A 23,192-nucleotide genomic window follows, 5' to 3' on the forward strand; every position below is an offset into this window, starting at 1 on the left:
GCAAAGATTCCTAATACAATTTCTACAGTATTTTGTAACCATTAAACAGCAGATTGTCCAAAAAGCCACTTTACAACATTACAAGAAGTTGTGACTGCTTGGAAAAATCACAAGTGAAGAACAAGGAAGAAAGACTTGGAAGCATGTTTTCTCTAAGGGCTTGAAATGTGAATATAGTTTGACACAAATACCATGATATACTGAAGAAAAATGTAATTCTTTAATGTAGACCAGAGATTTTAAAGAAAAAAACATTTTATGTTACTAAAATGTGAGCACTAAATGTTACTAAACATAATACATTATATAGAATAAATGCACACATATTTTTCTGCTTACAGTCAATGAAATTTTCATGGTTTACATAAAAAGTATGTATAAGACCTGTTCAAAGGTCATTATTAAAATGTGTTTTTAATCTGACATATGAACCTCGTTTATTAAAAATGACTAAATGTAAGTTTTGTTAGAAGAGCACCTGTTGTTTTTTTGTTTTTGTTTTTTTTTTTTCCAGCTCTGCCATGTTAGAATCTTTTTTTCCTTCAGTTTAGTTATGGGGTTGTTAGATTTCGTCTATACTTACCTTGCTGCGCAGCTTTCTGTTTCGAAAGAGGAAGAACAGCGACAGATCATGTGACATTTTCTGTATAAAAACCAAGCAGGAAAATACAGTGTGGGGAAGTTCAGTACAGAATCAGCGATGTATCCGGATCAGAAAGGTCAGTCAATACCGTTTTAACCGCTTAAATGCTGTAAATTATGTTAATATCAAGTAACTTAAGATACCGGATACCTGCTCTTGAGAGCTCCTGCCTTTACTTTCGATTTTCGGTGCTTAACAGAAGCTTCTTTTGTGTTCGGGCGTGAAGGCATTTTAACGTCGTTTGTCTGAAGTACACGGACATTAAATTTCACTTTAATTCTGTAATTCTCCAACGTTGTCCTTGCTCTTTTATTTTAAGTATTACCTGAGCGCAGGCGTAGTTTAAAAAATGGATTTTATTGTAGATATTTTGCTAAGGATTTAACATATAAAATATCCACTATATTTTCTCTTTTTCAAAAGCTTTAAAAATCAGTTTTATCATTCGTCACTCACTTTAGCAGGTGGAATACGAAAGCATTATAAAGCCTTGGATGCGAGAACAAGTCTCTCTAATGTCTATTGGCATCTTTGTTTTTTCCTGGTAGCTCATTAGTTTCTAGTCACAAGATCAAACTGTTACCTCATTTGTGCAGTTGCTTTTTCACTGTTAACCACATACATTTTTGTGGAAGCGACACTTGCTTAATGTTTAAGTTCTTTCACATACTGAAGACAAATGCACATACAGAAGAAGTGTTTGGAAAATGTGACCTGTCAAAATGTTCGAGTCAAACGTGTAACACTGAAACTGAATTACTGACTGAAATCAGTATAAGACAAGACTGGTACCATGTAATGCATCAATCAGCAGAAATCAGACATACAATGCTTTGATGCATCCCTTCTGTGCAAACATAAGTGTTGCAAGTCATCCAAACACACCTTACTTCACTCTTGTTGACAGATATTTGCACAAAATATCGTTAAACACATAAATATTGCTCATTTTCTGCAATGAAATATTGAGTTTTTCTTTTTTTTTTTGCAAATAAAAGTGTAGCATGATAGAATTTCTATGTGTGGTTATTGCTGTTACCAAACAGGACCACTGTTTGGTAACAGTTTGATGTGTCCTAATCAGGAAATGCCCACAAACTCTCAGAAATCCTCTTTTGTGAACACACTTTTAAAACCACGAGAAGTCAAAAAAATGTCAGAATTTCTAACGTTACAGTTTTAATTAGATATTTTTTTCTAGTTATCACTTTTAGTCTGACATTCAGCAGCAAACATGACATTAGGACATGTGGCATTTAGAATTAATATTCAGACTTGCAACTGTTCTATGAGGTCTGGTAAGTCAGAGTCAGCTGATGTGTTTTTGTTCTTCTGTTCCACGGAAGCCAGAAAATGTTTCAGGAAGCCACACCTTCCTTTAATTACCTCTATGACCTGTTGGTTGTTGGAACTAGAGCTGTTATGTTTTTCTTGTTTATTTTGCAATATATTGCCAAATTCATTTATCAATCAATCAATCAATCAATCAAATTTTATTTGTATAGCACATTTCAGCAGCAAGGCATTTCATCATATCAGACACAAAAACATAATGCAACATAGAATCAACAACAAAACACATTAAGTCAAGTTTCGTAAATAAATTTGTAATTGATTACGTTTCAAATACAATTCTAAACAGGTGGGTTTTTAGTAGAGATTTAAAAGAAGTCAGTGTTTCAGCTGTTTTACAGTGTAGTGCATAGATGCTAAATGCTGCTTCTCCTCGTTTGGTTCTGGTTCTGGGGATGCAGAGCAGAACCAGAACCAGAAGACCTGAGAGGTCTGGAAGGTTGATACAACAGCAGCAGATCTTTAATGTACTGTGGTGCTAAGCCGGTCAGTGATTTACAAACTAACAAAAGTATTCATATAACTGCATTTATATAAAATGTTTTTAGCTGCACTAAACAAATCACAAAATACTACTTAAATTAAATAGCTAAGAGGTTATATCTTAGTTTACAATTATTCCATTTTGTTAAGATATTAAAAGTGAAGACTGAAGCGTGCAGTTTCACCATGAAGGTGTTTCAACTGGAATGTTATATGACGTTTTAAGTGTTACTGCTTATTTAAGGTAGTGACAGGCACAACATCTACTTTTGAAAACCATTTCCTCCACCAACCTGAAAACCAAAAAGTTGCTCTTCCTTGTGCGTGCTTGGTTCTATAAACCATAAACGTGTCTGTTCTGTTGAATTTTATGGATTAAAGAGGTAGTTGAACTCTGTAAAGGACTGAAAAGTCAATTCTTTAAATATTGGTTTTTATACAGTAAATGTCTGTGTTTCTTAGTGCTAAGTTTCTTTTACTTGCATAGCAAACCCTACATCTGCCTCATCAAAGGTCAGATGACATCCTGTGTTGTCTGTGTTTGCAGGTTTGATGTCGGGGAGCTTGTTACTCATCTTTCTCTGTGTGGGAGCCGTTGTCTCGCTCGACAGCAGGCTGGACAACCACTGGGAGCTGTGGAAGAAGACACACAGCAAGAAGTATCAGAATGAGGTATGCAATTCAAGATATGTAGGCAATGCTGGTTGTTGCATGTACAACATTTTAGATTTTCTCCTCCATCTGCCTCCTTGCACACAACAAAACAAACACTCACTCCCCTGACAAAGCCAATTCTGTAAAAAAGCTTCTTGTTCAAGATCTGATTCTAATTTACTATCAAGATTCTATAACAAGTTTAAAATTATTCACTCCAGATTTGACTAATCTAATGTGTTTGTCTTAATCTAAGGTGATAAAAAAACAATGAAATGAAAGATGCTCTGTTTGTGTTTTCACAAGACCAAAGGCCCCATAAGCCTGACATTGTGTTTAAAAAATGCTTCAATGTAAAATAATCAAAATGAGGAATAACCAATCTGAATAGTCAAAATGTTTATACTTACAATAGCTGCAAATGTTAGGGAGCTTTTTTTTGTCAGCCCAAATTTCAATAACTGAAACTGCCTTTGTCTCGTTTTGCTCTTTTCGTTTGATCATTTAGGTGGAGAATATGCACCGCAGGACTTTATGGGAGAAAAATCTGATGTTTATTACTACGCACAACCTGGAGGCTTCAATGGGGATTCACACCTATGACCTGGGCATGAATTTCATGGGAGACCTGGTGATTTTTCTTGTTATTTCCACATCACTCTTCAGTATTTAATAAGACTCCTAAATGAATAATTATCACAAGAAGCCATATAATTCGCCTGGAATCAATGCTTTTTTGGAGACCTACGTTAAGCTAGAAAAGTAAAATATATTAACTTAATATGAACAAGACTAATTGTAGCTTAGAACACTTTGGTGTTTTACTCGCAGCTCAAAGTGAAGCATTGCTCAGACAGTTATCTAAATATAGATCTGTTAAAACTCTGAAAATGAAGCACTGAATGTGCATAAAACCATTCCATTGAGTAATCGCCACATGTGAATCTCAAGTAAAGAGCAAACAGGAAACCAAGACCAGATCTTACCCCAAGTAGCTTAATAAAAAAAGCAATCTAGTGATGTAGCTTGTTTAGCATTTTTTTTGTTTGTTTGTTTGAATAAAATTTAAACTACAGCAAATATCTTTAGCCTTCCACTATAACCAGCAAATAATATGTGAACTAGTAATAAATATTGTGTTACATATATTTCCCAGCTGTGCTTATTAATGTTTAAACAAATGATCAGATAATGTCTTATGTTTCTAAAATTGTTAGTGATCATTTCTTTTTTATTGACCTGCAAGATTGCTCAACCCCCAGTCAGCAGCTTGCAAGACCTATTGATTGAAACAGTGGCTAAGCAGCACTTTAAATTAGTAGAAGAACAAAATCTATATTAAATCTTAATCATCCAGAGGCATTAACACCTTTATGATAGTGCTAGAAAACTAATTACAAATTCCTCTGCTATGCTGTATCTTGACTTTTCAAGTTTGTTTTTTGTTTCTTGCTCAGAGTCCAGAAGAGATCGTACAGTTTTATACTACACTCTCTCCTCCTACTGACCTCCAGAGGGCGCCATCTCCCTTTGTAGGGGCCTCTGATGTACCAGACACACTGGATTGGACACAGAAGGGCTTAGTCACAAGTGTAAAGTATCAGGTAAAAATTTACCAAGCAAAAAAAAAAATAAAAAATCCATACAGATGCTAAGACAAACAAAACTTTTATGAATTGTTGAAAAACTTGTTTCAGTTCACATTGTCATTGTTTGTGTTCACCTTTGCTGAATACTTCCTGTTCTGTGTTGCATCAGTTTTTTTGCTGTATCATAATCAAAACCAGTTTAGCAGATATATCCACCACATGTGAGTGTGATGAGGTCTAAAATCTCACCTGCATTTCAACCTCTTCAATTCTGTCTTCTTTTGAATCCAGGGTGCTTGTGGCTCCTGCTGGGCCTTCAGCGCTGCAGGGGCCCTGGAGGGTCAGTTGGCCAAGAAAACAGGAAAGCTGGTGGACCTCAGTCCTCAGAATCTTGTGGACTGTTCCTCAAAATATGGCAACCATGGCTGCAATGGAGGATTCATGAGTCGGGCTTTTCAATATGTAATTGACAACCAGGGTATTGACTCTGATCAATCGTATCCATATACAGGACAGGTGAGCAACTCAATTTGACAAAACACATATGAAATGTATATTTACATCTCTCAGTTATGATGTAATGGACTTTACTTTTAATAACTGTTACAAACAAAGGTACAAATAAAATAGGAAAATGTATTTGTTGTCTGCAGTTTTAGTTAAAAGTGCATTCATATTTTTAGGGTAGATACTGATATTCTAGTTGTACATAAATTATCTTTAAAAAAATGTGGCAAATCAATATACTAGCTTAATTTTATCCAGGAAGTCCCTTCTAGATCATTTTACAAGGGAGACCTGGCCAAGATCCTAAGCACACAAATCAGAACTAAGTTAAACAAAGATTTAAAAATTAAACATAAAACTGTGTAACTATTTAAACACAGTGACCAAAGAACAACAAAGAGCATTTTTCTTTCACATAATTTATGATATAAATTATTAATGGATATGGGTGTTTGACATTTGCAGAAGTTTTTGTGAAGTTTCCCATGATCAGATGCGTGGTAGAAAAAGGCCGTTTGGCTCAATTGTGTCGAAGCCCTGGGAACATTAAAAAGCAACCAGTGGGAAACAGGCAAATTATTGCTACTGGAGCTGATGGAGAAATATCACTGAGACACCAGGGAGTTTACCTAACGGAGTCTTACAAATAAAAACACATCAAAGTTGTTGTCTACGTATATTTACCGTTGTGTAGCTAGCTAATTCATAGAAAATCCATTGGGAATTTGCATTTGAAACTAAAGGAGTATGCTATGCTAGAATATATCAAGGTTCTTTAAAGTGGAAAAGGCTTGTATATATGTACAGTACAGCACTGTGATTAATCATATTCAGAAAGGTGGCTTAAACCATTTTTTGCTTACTCCATATTGAAGTACTTATATGAAAATACACTTTCAGTCATTGTATAATCTAACTTATACTCTCTGATGATCTGTTACATCTGCTTCTTCTGAATTTTAGAAGAAGCAGATGTGTGGATAATGATTATAATCTTCATACAATTACAATTTTAAGTAAATAGGAGCCTGTATGCAACTGTAAAAATGTACAGTGTTTATATTACTTCTTTTATGAGATTTTTGTAAATTTTTGACTGTTATTTTAGGACCAACCATGTCGGTACAACCCTGCAACCCGTGCAGCCAACTGCTCCCAGTACAACTTTCTATCCGAGGGGGATGAACAGGCTCTGAAGGAGGGAATTGCAACTATTGGGCCTATTTCAGTTGCAATTGATGCCAGGAGACCCAGATTTGCTTTCTACAGAAGTGGTAAATTGGATGTCATTACATGATTTGGTTATTATAAACAATTAAATATTCATTTACTTTTTAGCAGTCGTTTTTTTTGTAAAAATTAAGCTATAAGAGTTTCAAATTGCCTGAAAAAATAAATGACAGAGGTTTTTTATTTTTTATTTTGTTGTTTGTTTAGGAGTTTACAATGACCCAACCTGCACTCAGAATGTGAACCATGCTGTCTTGGCTGTGGGCTACGGCACACTGGATGGACAAGATTATTGGCTGGTAAAGAACAGGTGAGACATTGTGACAGTCCTTAAATTCTTGCTAACTTTATAAAGTTAGCAACTTAAAAGTTGTTTTAGGTTTCTTCACTAAGTTTCAGATGTATTAAAGTTCACAGTTAACCACCTAAACATTTAAGCTAAGTTCATACATCCACTACAAACTACTTCTCTTTAGAAGTGCTCCATGTGAAAAAAAATATAATGCAATAAACAAACAAAAAACATTACATTACAATGGCAAAATAAAGTAATGAAAGTTGCACTTCACGCACACAACAGTAGCCAAGATCTGACCATAGAGGGTGAGATCTTTAGGTTCATATAAATGAGGACTCTGTAGCAAAAACAAACAATAACATGACAAATTGTCAACAATTTTGGTAAAGTTTGACTCAAAACCTTTTTGGAATGGGGGTTAAAATATATATATAATGATAATTTCATTTTAGATATTTGTTCATCAACAAGGGCAGTTGGAAAAGAAACCAAAATTTTTTTAAATTATTTCCAAAGAAGAGTGAAGAATTGGATGTAATGTATTTTTTTATATTAAGTTGTAAAAGTGATACATTCAAAAATACATATATAAATATTGTTGACTTAGATGGAAATACTTTTCAAGGTCCGGATTAGGCCATAGTCATATGTATGGAAAATAATTTAACCATGTTTGCTTCTTTTTCTCACTCTTTTCATCCAGCTGGGGAACTTCTTTTGGAGATCAGGGCTACATTCGGATGGCACGCAACAAGAACGACCAGTGTGGGATTGCTCTGTATGCTTGCTACCCCATTATGTGACGATAAAGGGAATGGGAAAAAGAAAAATCTGAACAACAATATAATTTGAGTGTTACTACAAGTAATCAAATACTAAGGTTTGAAAACAGATTTGATGTTTTTCTTCCTTTGGTCTAAAGTTAATTCTTTGAATTTTTCTACATGTGTAAACAAATATATTCTTTCTAGAACTGTATGTTTATTTTTGTCCAAACTGTTTGTAGTTTTTGATTCTAAAATAAAAAGATGTTTTAACTTTCCAGATGTGTTTTTTTTTTTATTGAAATTATAATATAAAGATGTTCAGTTTAAAGATAAACAGAGTCTCTACAACCTAATAGTGTTTGATTGTTATGGCCCCGTTCAGCAGGATAATGCACCGTTTTGCAAAAATGATTCTGGAATGAGTCAGAAAACACAAAATTTAGATGTTGACTTACCTACCAAATTCAATTTAATTGAGCTTCTGTGAGCTGTTAGGGGCAAATAAGAGGCCCCACCTCACAACTTAAAGGAGTTATGATGCATGGTGCTAGCACACCTTCTGGGCTGTGGTGGAGTCAAAGTCTCAAGAGGTCAGGACTGATATCAACAAATTATGATATAGGTGGTCATAATGTTATGCCTGATCTTTGCAGATTGTTTCAAAAAGTTACTATAGTGAAATATATCTCGAGGAGTCTCAAATTACATATTAAACAGTATTTTCTGTTTTTTCTTTTTATATAATAATTGTTTATTTTATATTTATCTATTGAATTGCTGGAACTAAACCTTACCAAAAATCACAATTTCCTTTAAAACAGAGTAAATCCATTACAGTCCTTCAGTTCCATCCTTTAAAATGTCAGAGGCCTGGTCAGAATAAAGAGGACAGAGCACAGCGTTGGGTTACAAATGAGTCATTTTTATTTTTTAGTGCAACATCACAACAAACAATTTTCACATGAGGTATTCAAAGGGATTTTTCTTTAGTTGCTGATACAAAACGTCCCACCATGATTGATGTTTAAAGTGTTGTGTATCTTTTTTTTTTTTAAAGCCTTTGGTTGGTTAGCCACATTCATTAGTTAAGTCTAACACATGGACAAGAATGGCACAGGAAAGCATGGTGGGTCGATGAGTCCAAGCTGAGGTAGCGCCAACATTTCCCTCAGCCTGTCCTCAGTTAAAGCTTTCTGTATGGATTTCATTAATTCCTACTTACAACAGTGGGATCGAACAGTATTTCAACTACACTAAACATTTGCAAATAACAGGGGAAGGGAGAGGGTGGCTTACAAATGTGGAAAAATAGCTTCTGTCTCCTTTGACCTTTCCTTTTTCTTATTTCAGGATGAAGGCTTGATTCTCGGGGGATAATTTTAGTTTATGGAAAACAAGGAATAGGCAACGTTGATTACAGCAAGAACCTCCTTGCTTAGATTGTCACCTCCTTCTTTTTTGGTCTTGAGAATGATTTCATATATATATACAGAACATGGATCAATGGGACTCTAGCGTACTGGAGTTCAGCTTTGGCTGGATGGAAGCCTCATTCAGGCTCCTGTCTCGGATTGATTCCAGCACATTTGGTTTGGAGCAAAAAAGGCATGAAGAAGAGACGGATGGACAGACAAGATAGATAGATAGATAGATAGATAGACAGATAGACAGACAGACACCCTGACAGGATGGATTCTTTGGTTAAGAAATATCTTTGCCACACAACAACTCACACAGTTGAGGTAGATGGGTAAAGTCTTTGTGTACACACAGGGCAGGAAGGCAGGGACAGACACGGACACACTGGGGTTTCCAAAGTCCAAAAGACTTCCATCTGAAGACGTGGCCTCATGCCAGTTTCTCAGTTCCAGCTATACATAAGACTGTTTTCTGTAGCATAAAGACTCAGCAATCCCTCCGGTGCTATTTTTAATCCTCTGAGTGCTACGGTCAGCTCTAATGGGGAACCCTTAAAATGATTCAGCAGTTACCCATTCATCTTTGGTTGTTTTCTTTTTGTTAAAACAAAAATAAAAGAAAATATATATTTTTTTATTCTGAAAGGGTGCCTTATATTTAATTTCTGCTATTTTACCATCAACATGCTGCTCAGGTTTCTGTCTCAGAGTTTCTGAAGATGACACTAGGGGGTGCCGCAAGTTAAAAAGGCGAAGGAATCACCTGCAGCATGGAGGGGTGTGTTCAGCCCTCCCTGCTGCCTCTCTGCTCATAGACTGAGAAGGAAGAGGCTTTCTGCTTGACACGGAGCAGAAGGTGGCTCAATACAAACAGATCTGTCTCCATTTTAGGCTCCCAGTCAGAGAGACAAAGAGAAACCTGAAAGGTGTCACCTCTGCTTTGATACGATGACAGCAGCGAGTAAAGGTCGGCAGAAGATCCTTCAAGCTCTTTTATTTTTAATTTTTTTCACCATGGTACTGCCTTGGCTACTCACCCCCACCTCTAGCCCCCCTTAACTCTCAGCATGCTTACAATTGTCACTCATTAAAGTTTAATTCAGTTCCATGCTCCAGTCCTCCAGCACCTCCTGCTCCTCAAACAACCCCCCTTCCATCCTACTTTTTTCTACGCACACACACACTACCATCCTCATCCTGGATGATTCAGCCTCCTCTCTGATGTCTCACCCACTCCCTCCACCCCTTTCTGAATGCCCCCCTAAAGCCCACAGGTCTGGCCAACAGCAGACCTCAGTCCAGAAACCCAGAGAGGAGACGGGATAAAAAAAGCCTCCACTTTGAAGTCCACGAAAAAGTCGATGGCCTCTTTCATGACCGCTCGTCTTTCAAGTGCACGCTGTGAAGGGGGCTTCACCGAACCGCCCCCTTTCTAGGTGTTAAAGACTGAGAAAGAGAGAGAAAATGAGAGAGGGGGTTCAGGGCAAGAAAAAAAGGCAGTGTCAGCCTCGCTGACGGTTGGAAGCGTTTCTGCAGGGGGTCGGAGCGTGAGGTCTTCAGTGACTGTCCTGGTTTAAGCCTCCAAACAAACAAAACACTAGGAAATCTAAACAGTTGTACTGTGCAAGTTAATCAGGCAACCTCAGAAGTTGATGAAGTTACAAGACAATTGGGAAGGGTTGTTTAAGAAGTCCCTGCAACAAAATGTAGATAACAAAATAAGTCCAAAGACTCTGCCAAGAGACTAGGAAAGATGGACACCAGAGTTGTTCAGAGGAGGAGGACGTTCTCAGACCCTAAGGAGCAAAGGATGGTGTTTAAGACCTTCTGCACTTACTTTCTGAAATACTGCTACAACAGAGTTGAGGAAAATACGGAATATATCTTAATATCAACAAGAACCCATAAAAAAACAGGAGTAAACTTAAAAAAAACCTGTTGGAACTAATAATCGGCTGGTTTGTGATATCAGAGTATACTTAGATTATGCTTTCAATACTGAAAATTGTCAATCATACAATTTCTATAATTCAAAATCCTATAGATTTTCCTGAGAACATACAGATTTGACTGGGTTTTAATCAATAGAGTAACAGAAATGACCCTCCCCCACCTGTTGCTATGAACTGACATCAGCTGGCTTGAACTGCACTTGTAAATGTGTAACTATACTGAAATTGTGGTCCCTACAACATTAGATCAAAATCAAAACTACTGAACTAGCTGTCATGAATTGTATTGCATTGACTTCAATAATTAACGGGCATAAGGAATAATTATTTCTCAGTTTTAAATAACAGCAATGCAATCATGTTTTACATATTTGTTACAAATAATGTTATTATACTGTGATATTCTCATACCAGCCCATGCTTAGTTGGAACTGAGATAACTGTCAGAAAGTCTTGCTATGTGTGGGACGGCGGCATTACACACAGACAGGAGTTCCTGCGCTGCGCCATGGAGGAGTTTAGGTGAAGGAGACACGACGGTCACAGCCATGCATGTTGAGCCCAGCAGCAGCCGGCCGGTTTGCATGTGACCACGGTGGACTCCCACTTTCGCCTCAGACAACGCTTTAAGTGGGTCCCCAGACGCTTCATCCCACTCCTCCACATGGCATCAGTCTGAATGTAACTATAACAAGCAACTCGTGAACCCATGGGATGCCACATCACCGTTACCGTCATCTATAGCGTAATTATTTCTAAATATAATCACAACATTCAAACAAGCTTTGGCCTTGGCATTAAGAGAGGACAGCAGAGACATTTGCAAGAGTAAAGAATTCCCCATTTTCCTACAAAAAAATAAATAAATAAAGACAACCAAAACAAAGCAAAATAACGGGAAAAAAGGCCAGGCCTTTTAGGATAGAGAGCTAGAACATCACATGGTGGATCGGGTCGGGATTGGGTTGGGATGAGGAACTGGGTTCAGGGATTCAGGTCGTACATTCAGGGAGGCAATGTTAATCTTTGGTATTACGATGGGTTTCTACAGCTAAAAGTGCCCATCAGAAAAAAGTTTTCAGTTTCACACAGACATACGGAGCATTGTTAAATAAATACTTACAGTATATAGATAGCATAAATTAATTACCAAATAAATACAGAGAGGAACACAAAAGGAAAACAATAAATACACGAACGCAGTAATAAATATCATAAATCAGATCAGCAATTGCATTTGAAATGTTCTTGGTTTGATTTCACTATTGGCTAGAAGAAGGCGTGTTAGAGCCTTTCCTATGCAGACCAAAACAAAAATTAACAATGACCTTCAGCAGGGCTGAAACAAACCGCCCCACTCTTCCAACATGTTTCCTATAAATAGGGCGATGTGCTTGAAATCTGTACAAAAAGGGCAGAAAGAATCACATTCCTCCATTTTCTAGACATCTGTTAAAAAAACACTTCAGAATGGAGCAGAGGTGAGTACAGTTATTTGTAAATGAGCTGAAAAAAATACTAAAATCTTACTATACACTGTGTCAGGTGTACCTCTTTTCTATGAAACCTTTTGTGTTCAAATTTCTTTCTTTTTTTTTCTCTTTTTTGTGGCTTGATTTTGAGTCAGAAAATGGCTGAGGAGCTCTTTTTTGGAAGCTCAGCGACAGTCTTAAAGCTAAAACGGTTGCATCAACAAGTCTGTTTCCGCGTCCTACTAGCGTTTATTGATTCTGTACTGGCATAACATCGGTGATCCCCCCTGAAACCTCTGATTAATTCAAGGCGAGACCGTCCCAACAAAATGCTGCGGATGCTCTCGTTGGTGATTTATGATTGACGGCTGGGATTTACAGATGCTAACAGAACCCCGTCCTGATTATTCCAGGCTCCAAATTTGAAACAGCACCAAAACAGTCCTGGGAACCATCACCATGGAAACACATGCTAAGAAAAGGGAATTGACTTCATCACAAAAAAATAAAGGAATTAAAAAAACTGCCTCTTCTTCCTCTTTCACCTTGATTCTTGAGGAAAAATAGAAGCACGGGGAGAGGATTAACATCTTTGGATGACGGTGAACACTTTTGATTAAAAAGTTACACAATGGAGCTCTCCAGGTGTGAGTAAACGGCACCTCTTGATTCTTCACGTTTGGAGAGATGGGAATAGATTTGAAGGTAGATGAAAGTATGCTTCCTCCTGATTTGCAATACCCTCATTATCTCTAATCTACATAATCAAAATAATGCAATGAGATGGTGTCTATGTGAGGGTGTTAATCTTCTTCGCACCCTTGACTATACAAGCAGGATCTCACATCCTGCAATTTTATCATTCTAGGCATTGCCTCCTTCTATTTCAAAGAGGCAATTGACTTTGGTTTGGGAAAATGCTTCATAAAATTATCTGCAACAGCTCCGTCACTCCTTCTGATAAAGAGGAGGACATTTGTAACGCCTGATCTCCACCCAGATCAGTCTATGTGCCCCCCTTGCTCCCTCTGAGACTTCCCCAACACACCTGCGGGACAGCCCATCATCACGCGGTGCTGCAGGACACCGCGGAGGAAGAAACGCTGGAGCCCGAGGAACCGGTGGAAGAAGGGCGGCCCTCGTCGGCCCACTTGTTGAGGTTGCGTCTGCGGGCGTTCATGAAGAAGTTGCTGACGGTGGAGAGCTCCAGGCCCAGCTGCTGGGAGATGGTGACCTGCAGTTCTTTGGTCGGGCGGTGATTCTCCCTGAAGATGGCCATGAGCGTGCGCCGCTGCAGGTCGGTGAACACCAGCCGGGTGCGCTTCGGGCCCTGGTTACGCTCCAGCTTGCTCTGCTCCTGCTCCTTGCGCTTGCAGGCTGCAGGCACACGGATGGGAGATGTATTAGAGGGAGGGAGGAAAAGGGGAAGCAGGTTAGCTAACAGACTGGCTGGCTAACTAGGACAAATGGATTAAGCTGAGGGAAAGTGGATTTGTTGAAAGAAAACAGATTAGCTAAGCAACTTTGATTAGTTGAAAGAGATGAATCAGCAACTTGTTTCATTGTGCAGTGGAGGAATCAAGACGTTCAATCTTTCACATCTTGTTGCCAGTGAGCTGCTGGTGGCGGCTGGGGAAATTAAAAAAAAAAAAGCAAAAAGCACATCCAGGTCAAAGCTTTGATGTTTCATTGTTTAATTTTAAAGGCTCTATAATTACTTTCAGAAAAAAAGATTCCTTTTTAGTCAAATCTAACCAGGAAAAAAATCTAAACCGTTTATTGGTATTAACTATGTGATTTAAAGACATAGAGGTATAAAAATTATTTCTATACACAAAATTTGTTATTAAAACCAATTTCAAGCATAATTGTTCTGTTTTCTCTATGTTTAAGTCTAATATTTTTTTTTTATTTTCATGTTTTAGGGATTTTTGAAATGTTATTGTTGCATTGCCTTATTCCAACATTTTATCTGTGTGAAATTCACACACATTTTACCTTTAATACAAATTAAAACTAAAATGTTCAATAGGATCTTAATGCATACTTTTATGCTAAATAGTAAATTATTCTTACTGCTTTGAAAAATAATATGACATATTAAATATTATAGCTAAAATTTGTCCCCGAGATTTACTGTTATCAGCTTCAGCTTAAGTAGAAACTTCTAGTAAACATCCATTAAATTCCACTGCAGTTTTTAAAGAAATATCCATAATGTCACTTTTTTGATACTTCTGCTCTTGATACCAGACCTGGTTCAACAGTTGGGGTATCTGCTCAGACAGAGCCTGCAGTCAGCTGCTTTGCGCCGCTCAGAGCTCATTTAACGGACTGCATGAATTATACAGTTTTAGTCTTGGCACCATGAAAACTTATCTGAAAATCGTTGAAAGGACATTAAATCCTCTTTACAGTTTGAAAAATGCTATTTTTAAAAACCTTGATAGGCCTTGACACTTCTAATCAATCCGTGTAATATCACAACCGTAAAAAGGAGACATATGAGCTTTAAATGAGTATTTCACCCAAAGGTTAATAAAAAAAATATCATCTTTGCAAAAGAGAGAACAACATATTTCAAATTTATTAACTGCTACCACTATTTAGATAGACCTTTCACATTTATATTCATTTATTTCTGAATCTGTGCTCCAGAGTATATTAACATCCATTGTTTCTTGTTAAAGAGTTAAAGTTCTTGATACTCAAACAGTGCAAAAAATGAGGTGAAAAAGTCCTCTGATGATTCATTTGTTTTAAATATATATATATATTATTATTATTTTTCCATGTCAGCTTTGAATGCATCAACAACAAAATGAAAACCCTAGGTCTGGGTTAAACACCACTGCAGCCTGCACAATCACATAATCAATGCTTGCTTATGAGAAAGTGTACAAATCTAAACGATATAAAATTGCCCTGCCAAATAAACCAGTGCAGCTCAGAGAGAAACGAGAAGCAGCCCTGAGTGTGTGGGTTGAGGACAGATCCATTTTGAGCCTCAGACGAGAATTTTGAATTCAAGCTGCATGTTCCTCTCTGCATATCCATCGCTGAACCCTTCACCTCTAACACGCTGTAATTCTGTATTTACAGGAAACACAACACCAACCTCTGCCTTTATGCGCAGAGCCAACTCCCCACCACCACCCCTTCCTCCACCTCCCTCTTCCTCTATCCATCTCCTTCCACTTCCTCTCTTCCTCCTCCTTCTTTCCCCTTAGTGGATGCTACAACATCATTAGCCTCACATAAAAGTCATTTACATGTGGCGGCGGTGAGTGAGTAATAATCACTTTAAAGCTGAACTCGTTTATTTTCTGTTTAGGCGAGGTGACGTCAGGGGTGAGTGAAACAAGCAGAGTCGGCATTGCCCAAGGTGTTTCGATGCCTTAAGTGGGACTAAACATATTTAGGGGAATCACGCAATTACCTAAATGCACACTTTTAAGAGGTTTCAATCAGCATTGTGTGGTTGTTTTGCTGATGGTATCAGATGCATTTGTTAGAGTAAGCAGCGGAGTACAAAGCACAGCAGAGCAAACACATGCACACCAAGGCCCCAAAAAAAGATGCTCAATTTTTTAGATGTTAAAACTACATTAAAATGTTTTTAAATTGGCATGGTATAATTAGGCCTGTTACGATAACATCCTGGATGATAAATTGTCCCAATAAATATTGCAATAAACAATAATATTGTTTTGAGGCCATTCTCTAGTAACATATTGATAATAATATAATATTGCAAGTTCCTCCTCTCAAAAAACAGTGAACTTTAATTTTGTTAAGAACATTTCACATACAAGACATTTTTAAAATATAAATAAAACAGGAAAATATACACTTACAACCAAAACAATGAATAAAATGGATTATGATCCCTCTCTTAACATACCTGCCTTTCAAAAAATATTAGTCATCAGAATGGAAATTATCAAGGCTGTTTAAAATTATCATGCGATTAATTGAGTAATTGCTTATTGTGACAGGCTTGGGGAAAATATGCAACTAAAACTATAAATCAAATTTCACTTGATCTTTTAAATCTTTTGACTTTTGAAAAACCTTTAAACCTTTTGATTATTTTGACCTTTTAATGTAAAATCAGCCTTGACTTGAAATAAAAAATATATATACATTTAAATTTGCTGTTTGTTTACTTAAATGAAGAAACTATCTGAGTATTTAAGGGAAAAATGAAAGTGAAAAGTTAATTTTAAAATGAACTTCTTATTTAACAATTCTTTTATTTATTGTCTCACAAAGATACACGTGGAGTTCTAATACTCAGATAAATGCCTTTTCAAGATGGAGAGCCCAGCAAGTGATAACTTTAACCCCTTCATTTGAAACTCTAACACACGCACTCAATCCAGTTCACACATGCTACAAACGTAGATTTTGTAAACCACCGATCCTGCCTTTATCTCTCACAGCAGCTCTGACACGTCCAATTGATTGGTCTACAGCTTCCCATTGAGAAACATATCAAGGCGCCTGCTGCCGCTGCTGCTGGTGTTTACTGTATGACCAACTCTTCACTCCTCCAACTCGCACCAGCAAATTTCTCTCATTAGCAAGGTGCTTGAGAAACAACCATGACCTCACTCCGCCGCCTTTCCCATTTTCCACACGAGTGCCGTCGCAGCGGCAGCACCCCAGAGCCCCCCGCTCCACGCCCCCACCAGCCCGAGAGATGCTGTTTGCCGCCTTTTGTGCCTTCAGGGGCGGTCAAGCCAACTTTGTGAAGCATAAGCACTCAAGTAGAGCTGAATAAATCTGTATCATGAATTCCCTGTGAACATTCAACTTCAAAATCATTATATGAAGGAAATGTTTTGACTTGGGGATGCGCTCTTGTCAGCTTGAGATTACAGGAGTCCGTTTGGCTTTTAGGGCATCAAGAGCTCGTTTGCATTTCTGAGAGTTATCGAACCACGTCTCATTAAAATCTGAACAGGTCGAGATGTCAGCGGTGTGTCAATATCACCACAAGTACATTTCTCTTTTTTTTGTGCAAATGCTACATTTTTTACTGCTGTTACACCACTTTCACTGTCAATATTTGTTGGTTGGGGGGTTGGGTGTAAGGTGTATAGTGTACGTACAGTGGTGCACTCTCAGCTTATGTAGTAATGAAAGGAATGACATGATAGTGCAGACTGTCTTCCTTGTAGCTCGGATTTATGGCTTGCTGGAATAGTCGCTGTGTCCTGCCGCTCTCCTCCTCCTCCATCCCGTTCTTGCCACTCTCCCTCACAGACGATCATAACGCCAGCCATTAAGTAAATGCTTCCTTATGCTGTAATCATGTGTAAAAGGCTCACAATTACCATGCTATAAATCCCCAGCACTGGGGCTACTCCTGGAGATATAAATATTCCCCTATAGGCTTCTTATGATCGTGGGAACAGCCCGTAATCATGATGTATGCCCCTGTCTCGTGTTGCTGAAACGTGATCGAAAGTCCTTTCCCTACCCCCCGGCGTCCAAACCTACACCCCCCCCTTCCAGCTAAAACCCCTCCCAGGCTCCTTCCCCATCCATGTCCACCCCCCCACCACATCACCAGCCCACCCCCTGCTGATTTCTTGGGCCAGGGGCTGATAGAAATTATTGATTAAATCTGTGCAGCTCAGACTTCTCGACCCATAGAGGCTGGTTAACCCCTTCAGCACTGAAGTGGGGGAAGCTGCAACAGTCGGATACACACAAAAAAAAAAGCACAACAACAGCAATAAGTCGGAGCCGTTTGCTGGATGTTGCATGTCGAACACAGAAGAAGCTGATTCCTGATATGCAAATGGAATCGGCTTTGACCTTTGAGCCTCGCCAGCCGACACTAACCTGTACACAGCGAGAGCTGGATGAGGCTATGCGGTTTGCATTGCTGTTGGGGGTTGGTGCAGCGCTGGGGCCAACACGTAAACTGCGTTGACCTTTCTTTTTCATTCAGACCTTTAGTCAAGGACTTCGGTCATCATCTTTAAAGTTATAGTCTCTGATCCCCTGCTTGACTTTAAGTGTCAGAGCTGTGTGGTCTTTATCCTGCTTTCTTCTCCAGCTAAATCCTGATTGCCTCCTCCACAGCCTGAGGTTGGCCTGAAGATGCATCTCATATACAGTGTAGCAATCAATGGAGCACACACACATGCACACAAACGAGCTACTGCAGATAAATCCAAGGGATCACCTCCTCCATGTTTTGCAAAGTGTCTCTGCAGAAAGATGGTTATTTGAAAAGACAAAATGGCAGCAAGTGCATTCCATAATTACAGTGCGTCGAGCTTCAAGGGGAGCTCTGCAGCTCTCCATAGACGACACACAGTTATGGAAATAAAATAACGCTCCCAGCGAACTCTGAAGGGCCTTCTATGTATTTAAGTGACTGCCGCATTAAGGGGGGATCATCTTAAAACTTGAGGCATGGAGCAGAGAGCACTTGAGCTACCTTCAGACTGGGGAGCACAGGGCACCGCGCATTCTAATTCCAGTCTCGAACCACCGATGCGGCCGAGGTGTGTGTGGGCAAAGCGTGCTGCTCTTTCCCATGGAAATCAATAGTGGCTTGTAATTAAACAAAAGGGGGTTGGCCAGGCGAGGGGTGGAGGGAGAAAAAAAACAACAACCCCCTACGGAAAGTAGGTTATGTAGAAAAGTGCCGAGCTGTCTAAATTGTGGCTTTGCCAGGAACTAAATATGCAGTTTTAGAGTGTGTGGGAGCAGAGGAAGAGAGAAGCAATGTCAAACATTAAAACACTTCTCTGTGTAGGCTTTAATTTTTTATGAGTCTGATTGATCCGCTGCTCAGACGTGGCGCTCCGACCCGTCGAAATGTTTGTTTGTAAAGATGAAGGCAGGGACGCTGCAAATAAAGACAAGTGAAGTGTGCTAGTTTTCTGATAAAAAGGAAAAAGGGTTGATTTGATTTGGATCATGATAGGTTTGTTTTTTAAAAAGCAATCAAAGACGATTTTGCATACAGAGCAATCCATACTGCCCATGATTGGATTAAACAAGCCGACACTTTAGTCAAATTACAGAACAAACCCTGAGATAACTCATCTCCAGATAAGAGGTTTAGTCGTGATTGCCGTGACGTTTCGCTGAATAGAGGATGTACACATGTGCTCTCAGAGTTGAACAATCAAGGATCAATAATTGTGAAGGGATTGCAAGAGTGCACAATCATTACCTATGAACCCCATTGTGTTGTTGGGCTTAATCAGTCGAGCTGCTGACAGAGAGCGAAAAAGGCAGTGATGAACCGGACAGACTAGCACACACGTACAGCTCACAGACCCCTACAGTGAGCACACACACACACACACACACACATCTACACTCATCTCATATTACTGCGCTCACTTGGATTTCTCTCTGTGCTGCGTGTATCAGATGGGCCTCCGTCCCTATGGAGGAACAACACTGTAACACGGCACTGTACAGCGTACAGTCGTGTCTTCAATCCATGTCCCAGAAGAATATTAAATGTCAAGCAACAGATTACAATGTGCCTTTCAAAAAAAAAACTTAAATCTTCATCTTTTTCAAATATATACAAATGCTACCAAGTAGGCAAGAAGTAAATGATTAGAGAATATTTTGAAAAACACAAAAGGAGATTTTTATCTTGAAGCCCAATTTGTTTTCATCGTCTGTGACTGAAAACACACAGAAAAAAAAATCCTCAATTAATTTTTGAGTAAACATCACAAATCCGTTGAGACCATGTTTGTCTTCCTAAGCTAAAGTGAGGTGCTTCACCACAAGCAGAACATTTGTATTTAGTCTTGCGGTAATTGCCTCAGTGACGACGTTGATAAAAGACGTCTGGCAAAAGCTCAACTGCGATTTGCATCAGGTGCTTCGCCAAGTCAACTTCAGGCAGCCGCTGAACAGATATAAATCACCGCTCAAATTAATCAATCGCTCCACAACGGTATATCTCGTGCAAATTATTTGGTGGGCTCAAAAGCGATTAAATTTCCAACCGCTGCTCACGTTGATCTTCATGGTTCATTTGAGAGGAGGGCAAATGTCTGAGCCTTTTTTTCTGATGTTGTAGCTACTGTACAAATCAATAGCTGTTTGGGAGCAAAATAAACAAAGGAATAGCACATATGGCCCCTTTCTGGCTTAGACTGTCCTGGATGTTCTTATTATCAATAGCTTATGAGGTTACAAGGAAAGCCAGTGGTACGTTCTCGGTGTGAAAAACAGAAACATCCGAATGATGCTTCATACTTTTCCTCATATGTCAACCTGAGCTGCATACTGATCACTGGAGAAGAGGATTTTTTTTGGAAGATATAAAGAGGACTGGCGTTGGGGGAAAACAGTAGGGAAGAGTATGTTTTTGTTTGAGTGTGAGGGTGCATGTGTGAGGCATACAGAGAGCAAAACTAGATCTTACCCTCCAGCCGGAGTGAGGCCATTCTTTGAAACTCGGGCTCCTGCAGCCAGCGAGACATCCTCTTGAAGGTCTCGCGGCCAGACTTGAGTTTGCCCCAGGGCTTGGGGTTCCTCAGGAGGTCAGACAGTGTGCCCTGTGACCTACACAGGACCCTCTCAGCAAAGATGGCTTGGGGGATGCTGTAGCGCTTCAGCTCGGTGATGATCCTTTGGGCCACATCCCGGGTGTTGATCTCCTCTCCACCTCCACCACCCTGCGAGCCTGGCAGCATCCCCTCGCCAGGTGAGGATGAGGCGGGCGATGAGGAATGTAGGTGTTCGCCCATCTTGGCTGATTGCTGGCTTGGGTGATGGTGAGGTTGGTAATGCTGGCTGTAGATGTGAGGGTGGTGGTTAGGGGTGTGCTGGTGAGCCTCTATCTTGTTCAGCTGATGCCCAACTGAGACTTCGCCACCGCCCAGGCCTGGTGGTGACATCTCTCTGCCAAAATCTGACGCCCGACAGAAGAGACTCCCTCCATGGACATCATAGCCACTGTGAAGCATCTGTCCACCGTTGCCATTGGGACTGTTGCCCAAACTGCCATAGCCATGCATGGAAGAGCCCAGACCTGACCCCGTGGTGGGGGGCGTCAGGCTTTGGGTCATAGCCAGCTCCTTTCCGTACGGGTTGTAGAAGTTGGTGCTGAGACCTCGATCCTCGCGCATCAGGGTGAAGCTGCCGATAACGTTGCTGACAGGGAGGCAAGGGTGATGGTGGTGATGGTGGTGATGGAACTTGTCATCAAAGGGCTGCAGGGGGGTTAGGGTAGTGTAGGTGCTGCCTGAGCTGGATGGGGAGTCGCCGCTGTAGCCCAGGGCGGACATGGAGTGGTCGTATCCTGATGGACGGGGCTCGGGTTCCAGGGACATGGAGGAGCTCCCAAGGGAAGGCCTGGGGAAGGCAGCAGAGAGGTCCCGTGTGTGCAGCATGGCCCTGCCATCCTGGCTGTGAGCCAGATCAGAGTGGCTGTGCAGGGACATCTCCCCTAGACCCCCATCCATCTTCAGTTTCAGCAAATAAATGTGTGTTTCTAGCCTCTGCGTGCTGTTGCTCTAGCTTTGTTATTGTTGTTCAACAGCCAGGCCAACAGTCTGGAAGGTCTCTTGTTACACCAGACTATGGATTTATTGATTTGTGAATTAATTGATTTCCGGGCTTACGGGGTCTCTAATTAATTATCTGATAACATTAAGTAGTGTCTTCAAACTCCCTCAAAGTCCCAGAAAATGAGCTTGGAACAGGATGGAGAGCCTCGGGTTATTTTATTCTCACTTGTGCATCTGTTTGTGTCTTTGGTGCTCAGCTGGGGACTCCGGCTGGAGCCTCGATCGCTTTTGTGCCTGCGTGCGACAAAACAGCGGCTATTACCCCCTAAATTTAAACTTCCATGGATGCACAGAAAGAAAGAAAAAAACACTGTGTTTTTCCTCTTTCTTGTTTACGTTATTTCACACGTTTAAATTACAAACAATAACCGTGGGTTAGCGAAAGACGCACATTCAACGAGAAAGCCACGAGATGATAACTTCATTAATTTCATCCTCGTCTCATCTTGTAAATTATTCCGATTTTCTCGCCGTTGCATGCAAAGTAATATCCTATAGAAAGAGCGCACATATTATGTCTTTAAAATTACCAGTGCGCTACATGAAATGTGTTTTACCCACCAAACATCGCGCTACCGCCAACATCGATTGCTTAAAGATGGGAAATCCTACCTTTATTTATCCGCTTCTCGGAGCGCATCCACGGCTGCTGTCCGCCCTGTGCATCTCTCCGACTGTGTCGCCGAGCAGACCTACAGATTCACACAATTGGTCCGCTGCGCCCCTGGGTGCTACATCCACCAAAAACCACGCACGGCAATGAAAAGAGAGAAAATAAAGGAAACAACATCTGCGATTTCAGATGAATTTCTGGCTCTCCGCTTCTTTTCTTTTTTTGTTTGTTTGTTGTTTTTCTTTTTTACTCCTAAGACAATCTCCGGGTCCACGCTCCGTGTTTTCGCTCTGTTACCAGCACTTCTCTTTTTCTTTCATTATCTCGTGAGATTTTCCTCCTCCTCCTCTTGCCTCTCTGCCTGCCACTTCATCGATCTCACCACCAACTCTTTCTCCTCCTCCTCCTCCTCCCTCTGCTCGCATTGACTCCCAGCTTTCAGTGCGTCACGGCCTTAAAAATCTGACAGATGTGCGATGAAATTCCTACTCCAATTAACCCTTTCTCTCCGGGGGGGAGGAGGAGGAAAACATGGGAAGAGGAGGGATGTGTGTGTGAGTGTGTGTGCGGAGGTGGAGATGCTCTTTCTCATAACCCCACAGGTTAAGCCTCCTTCAGCAGATTGTATGCACAAACTTATG

At 39.9% G+C, this 23,192-nt stretch overlaps 2 protein-coding genes across 2 annotated transcripts; one reads left to right on the forward strand and one right to left on the reverse strand.

Annotated features, from left to right (window-relative positions):
* The first annotated feature begins 602 nt into the window (after positions 1-602).
* On the forward strand, positions 603-7,799 carry ctss2.1 (cathepsin S, ortholog2, tandem duplicate 1). Its single transcript, XM_044117407.1, has 8 exons — positions 603-719; positions 3,027-3,151; positions 3,642-3,764; positions 4,591-4,737; positions 5,014-5,238; positions 6,338-6,503; positions 6,667-6,769; positions 7,461-7,799. The coding sequence occupies exons 1-8, from the start codon at positions 701-703 to the stop codon at positions 7,558-7,560; spliced, it is 1,008 nt and encodes a 335-aa protein (XP_043973342.1). The 5' UTR covers positions 603-700; the 3' UTR covers positions 7,561-7,799.
* Positions 7,800-8,434: 635 nt separating this feature from the next.
* On the reverse strand, positions 8,435-22,905 carry onecutl (one cut domain, family member, like). Its single transcript, XM_044117408.1, has 3 exons — positions 22,551-22,905; positions 20,792-22,172; positions 8,435-13,743 (listed from the first exon to the last, which is right to left on the reverse strand). The coding sequence occupies exons 2-3, from the start codon at positions 21,831-21,833 to the stop codon at positions 13,433-13,435; spliced, it is 1,353 nt and encodes a 450-aa protein (XP_043973343.1). The 5' UTR covers positions 21,834-22,172; positions 22,551-22,905; the 3' UTR covers positions 8,435-13,432.
* Between the last annotated feature and the right edge of the window lie 287 nt (positions 22,906-23,192).

Source organism: Gambusia affinis, linkage group LG05 (assembly GCF_019740435.1).
Source record: "Gambusia affinis linkage group LG05, SWU_Gaff_1.0, whole genome shotgun sequence".
NCBI lineage: Eukaryota > Metazoa > Chordata > Actinopteri > Cyprinodontiformes > Poeciliidae > Gambusia > Gambusia affinis.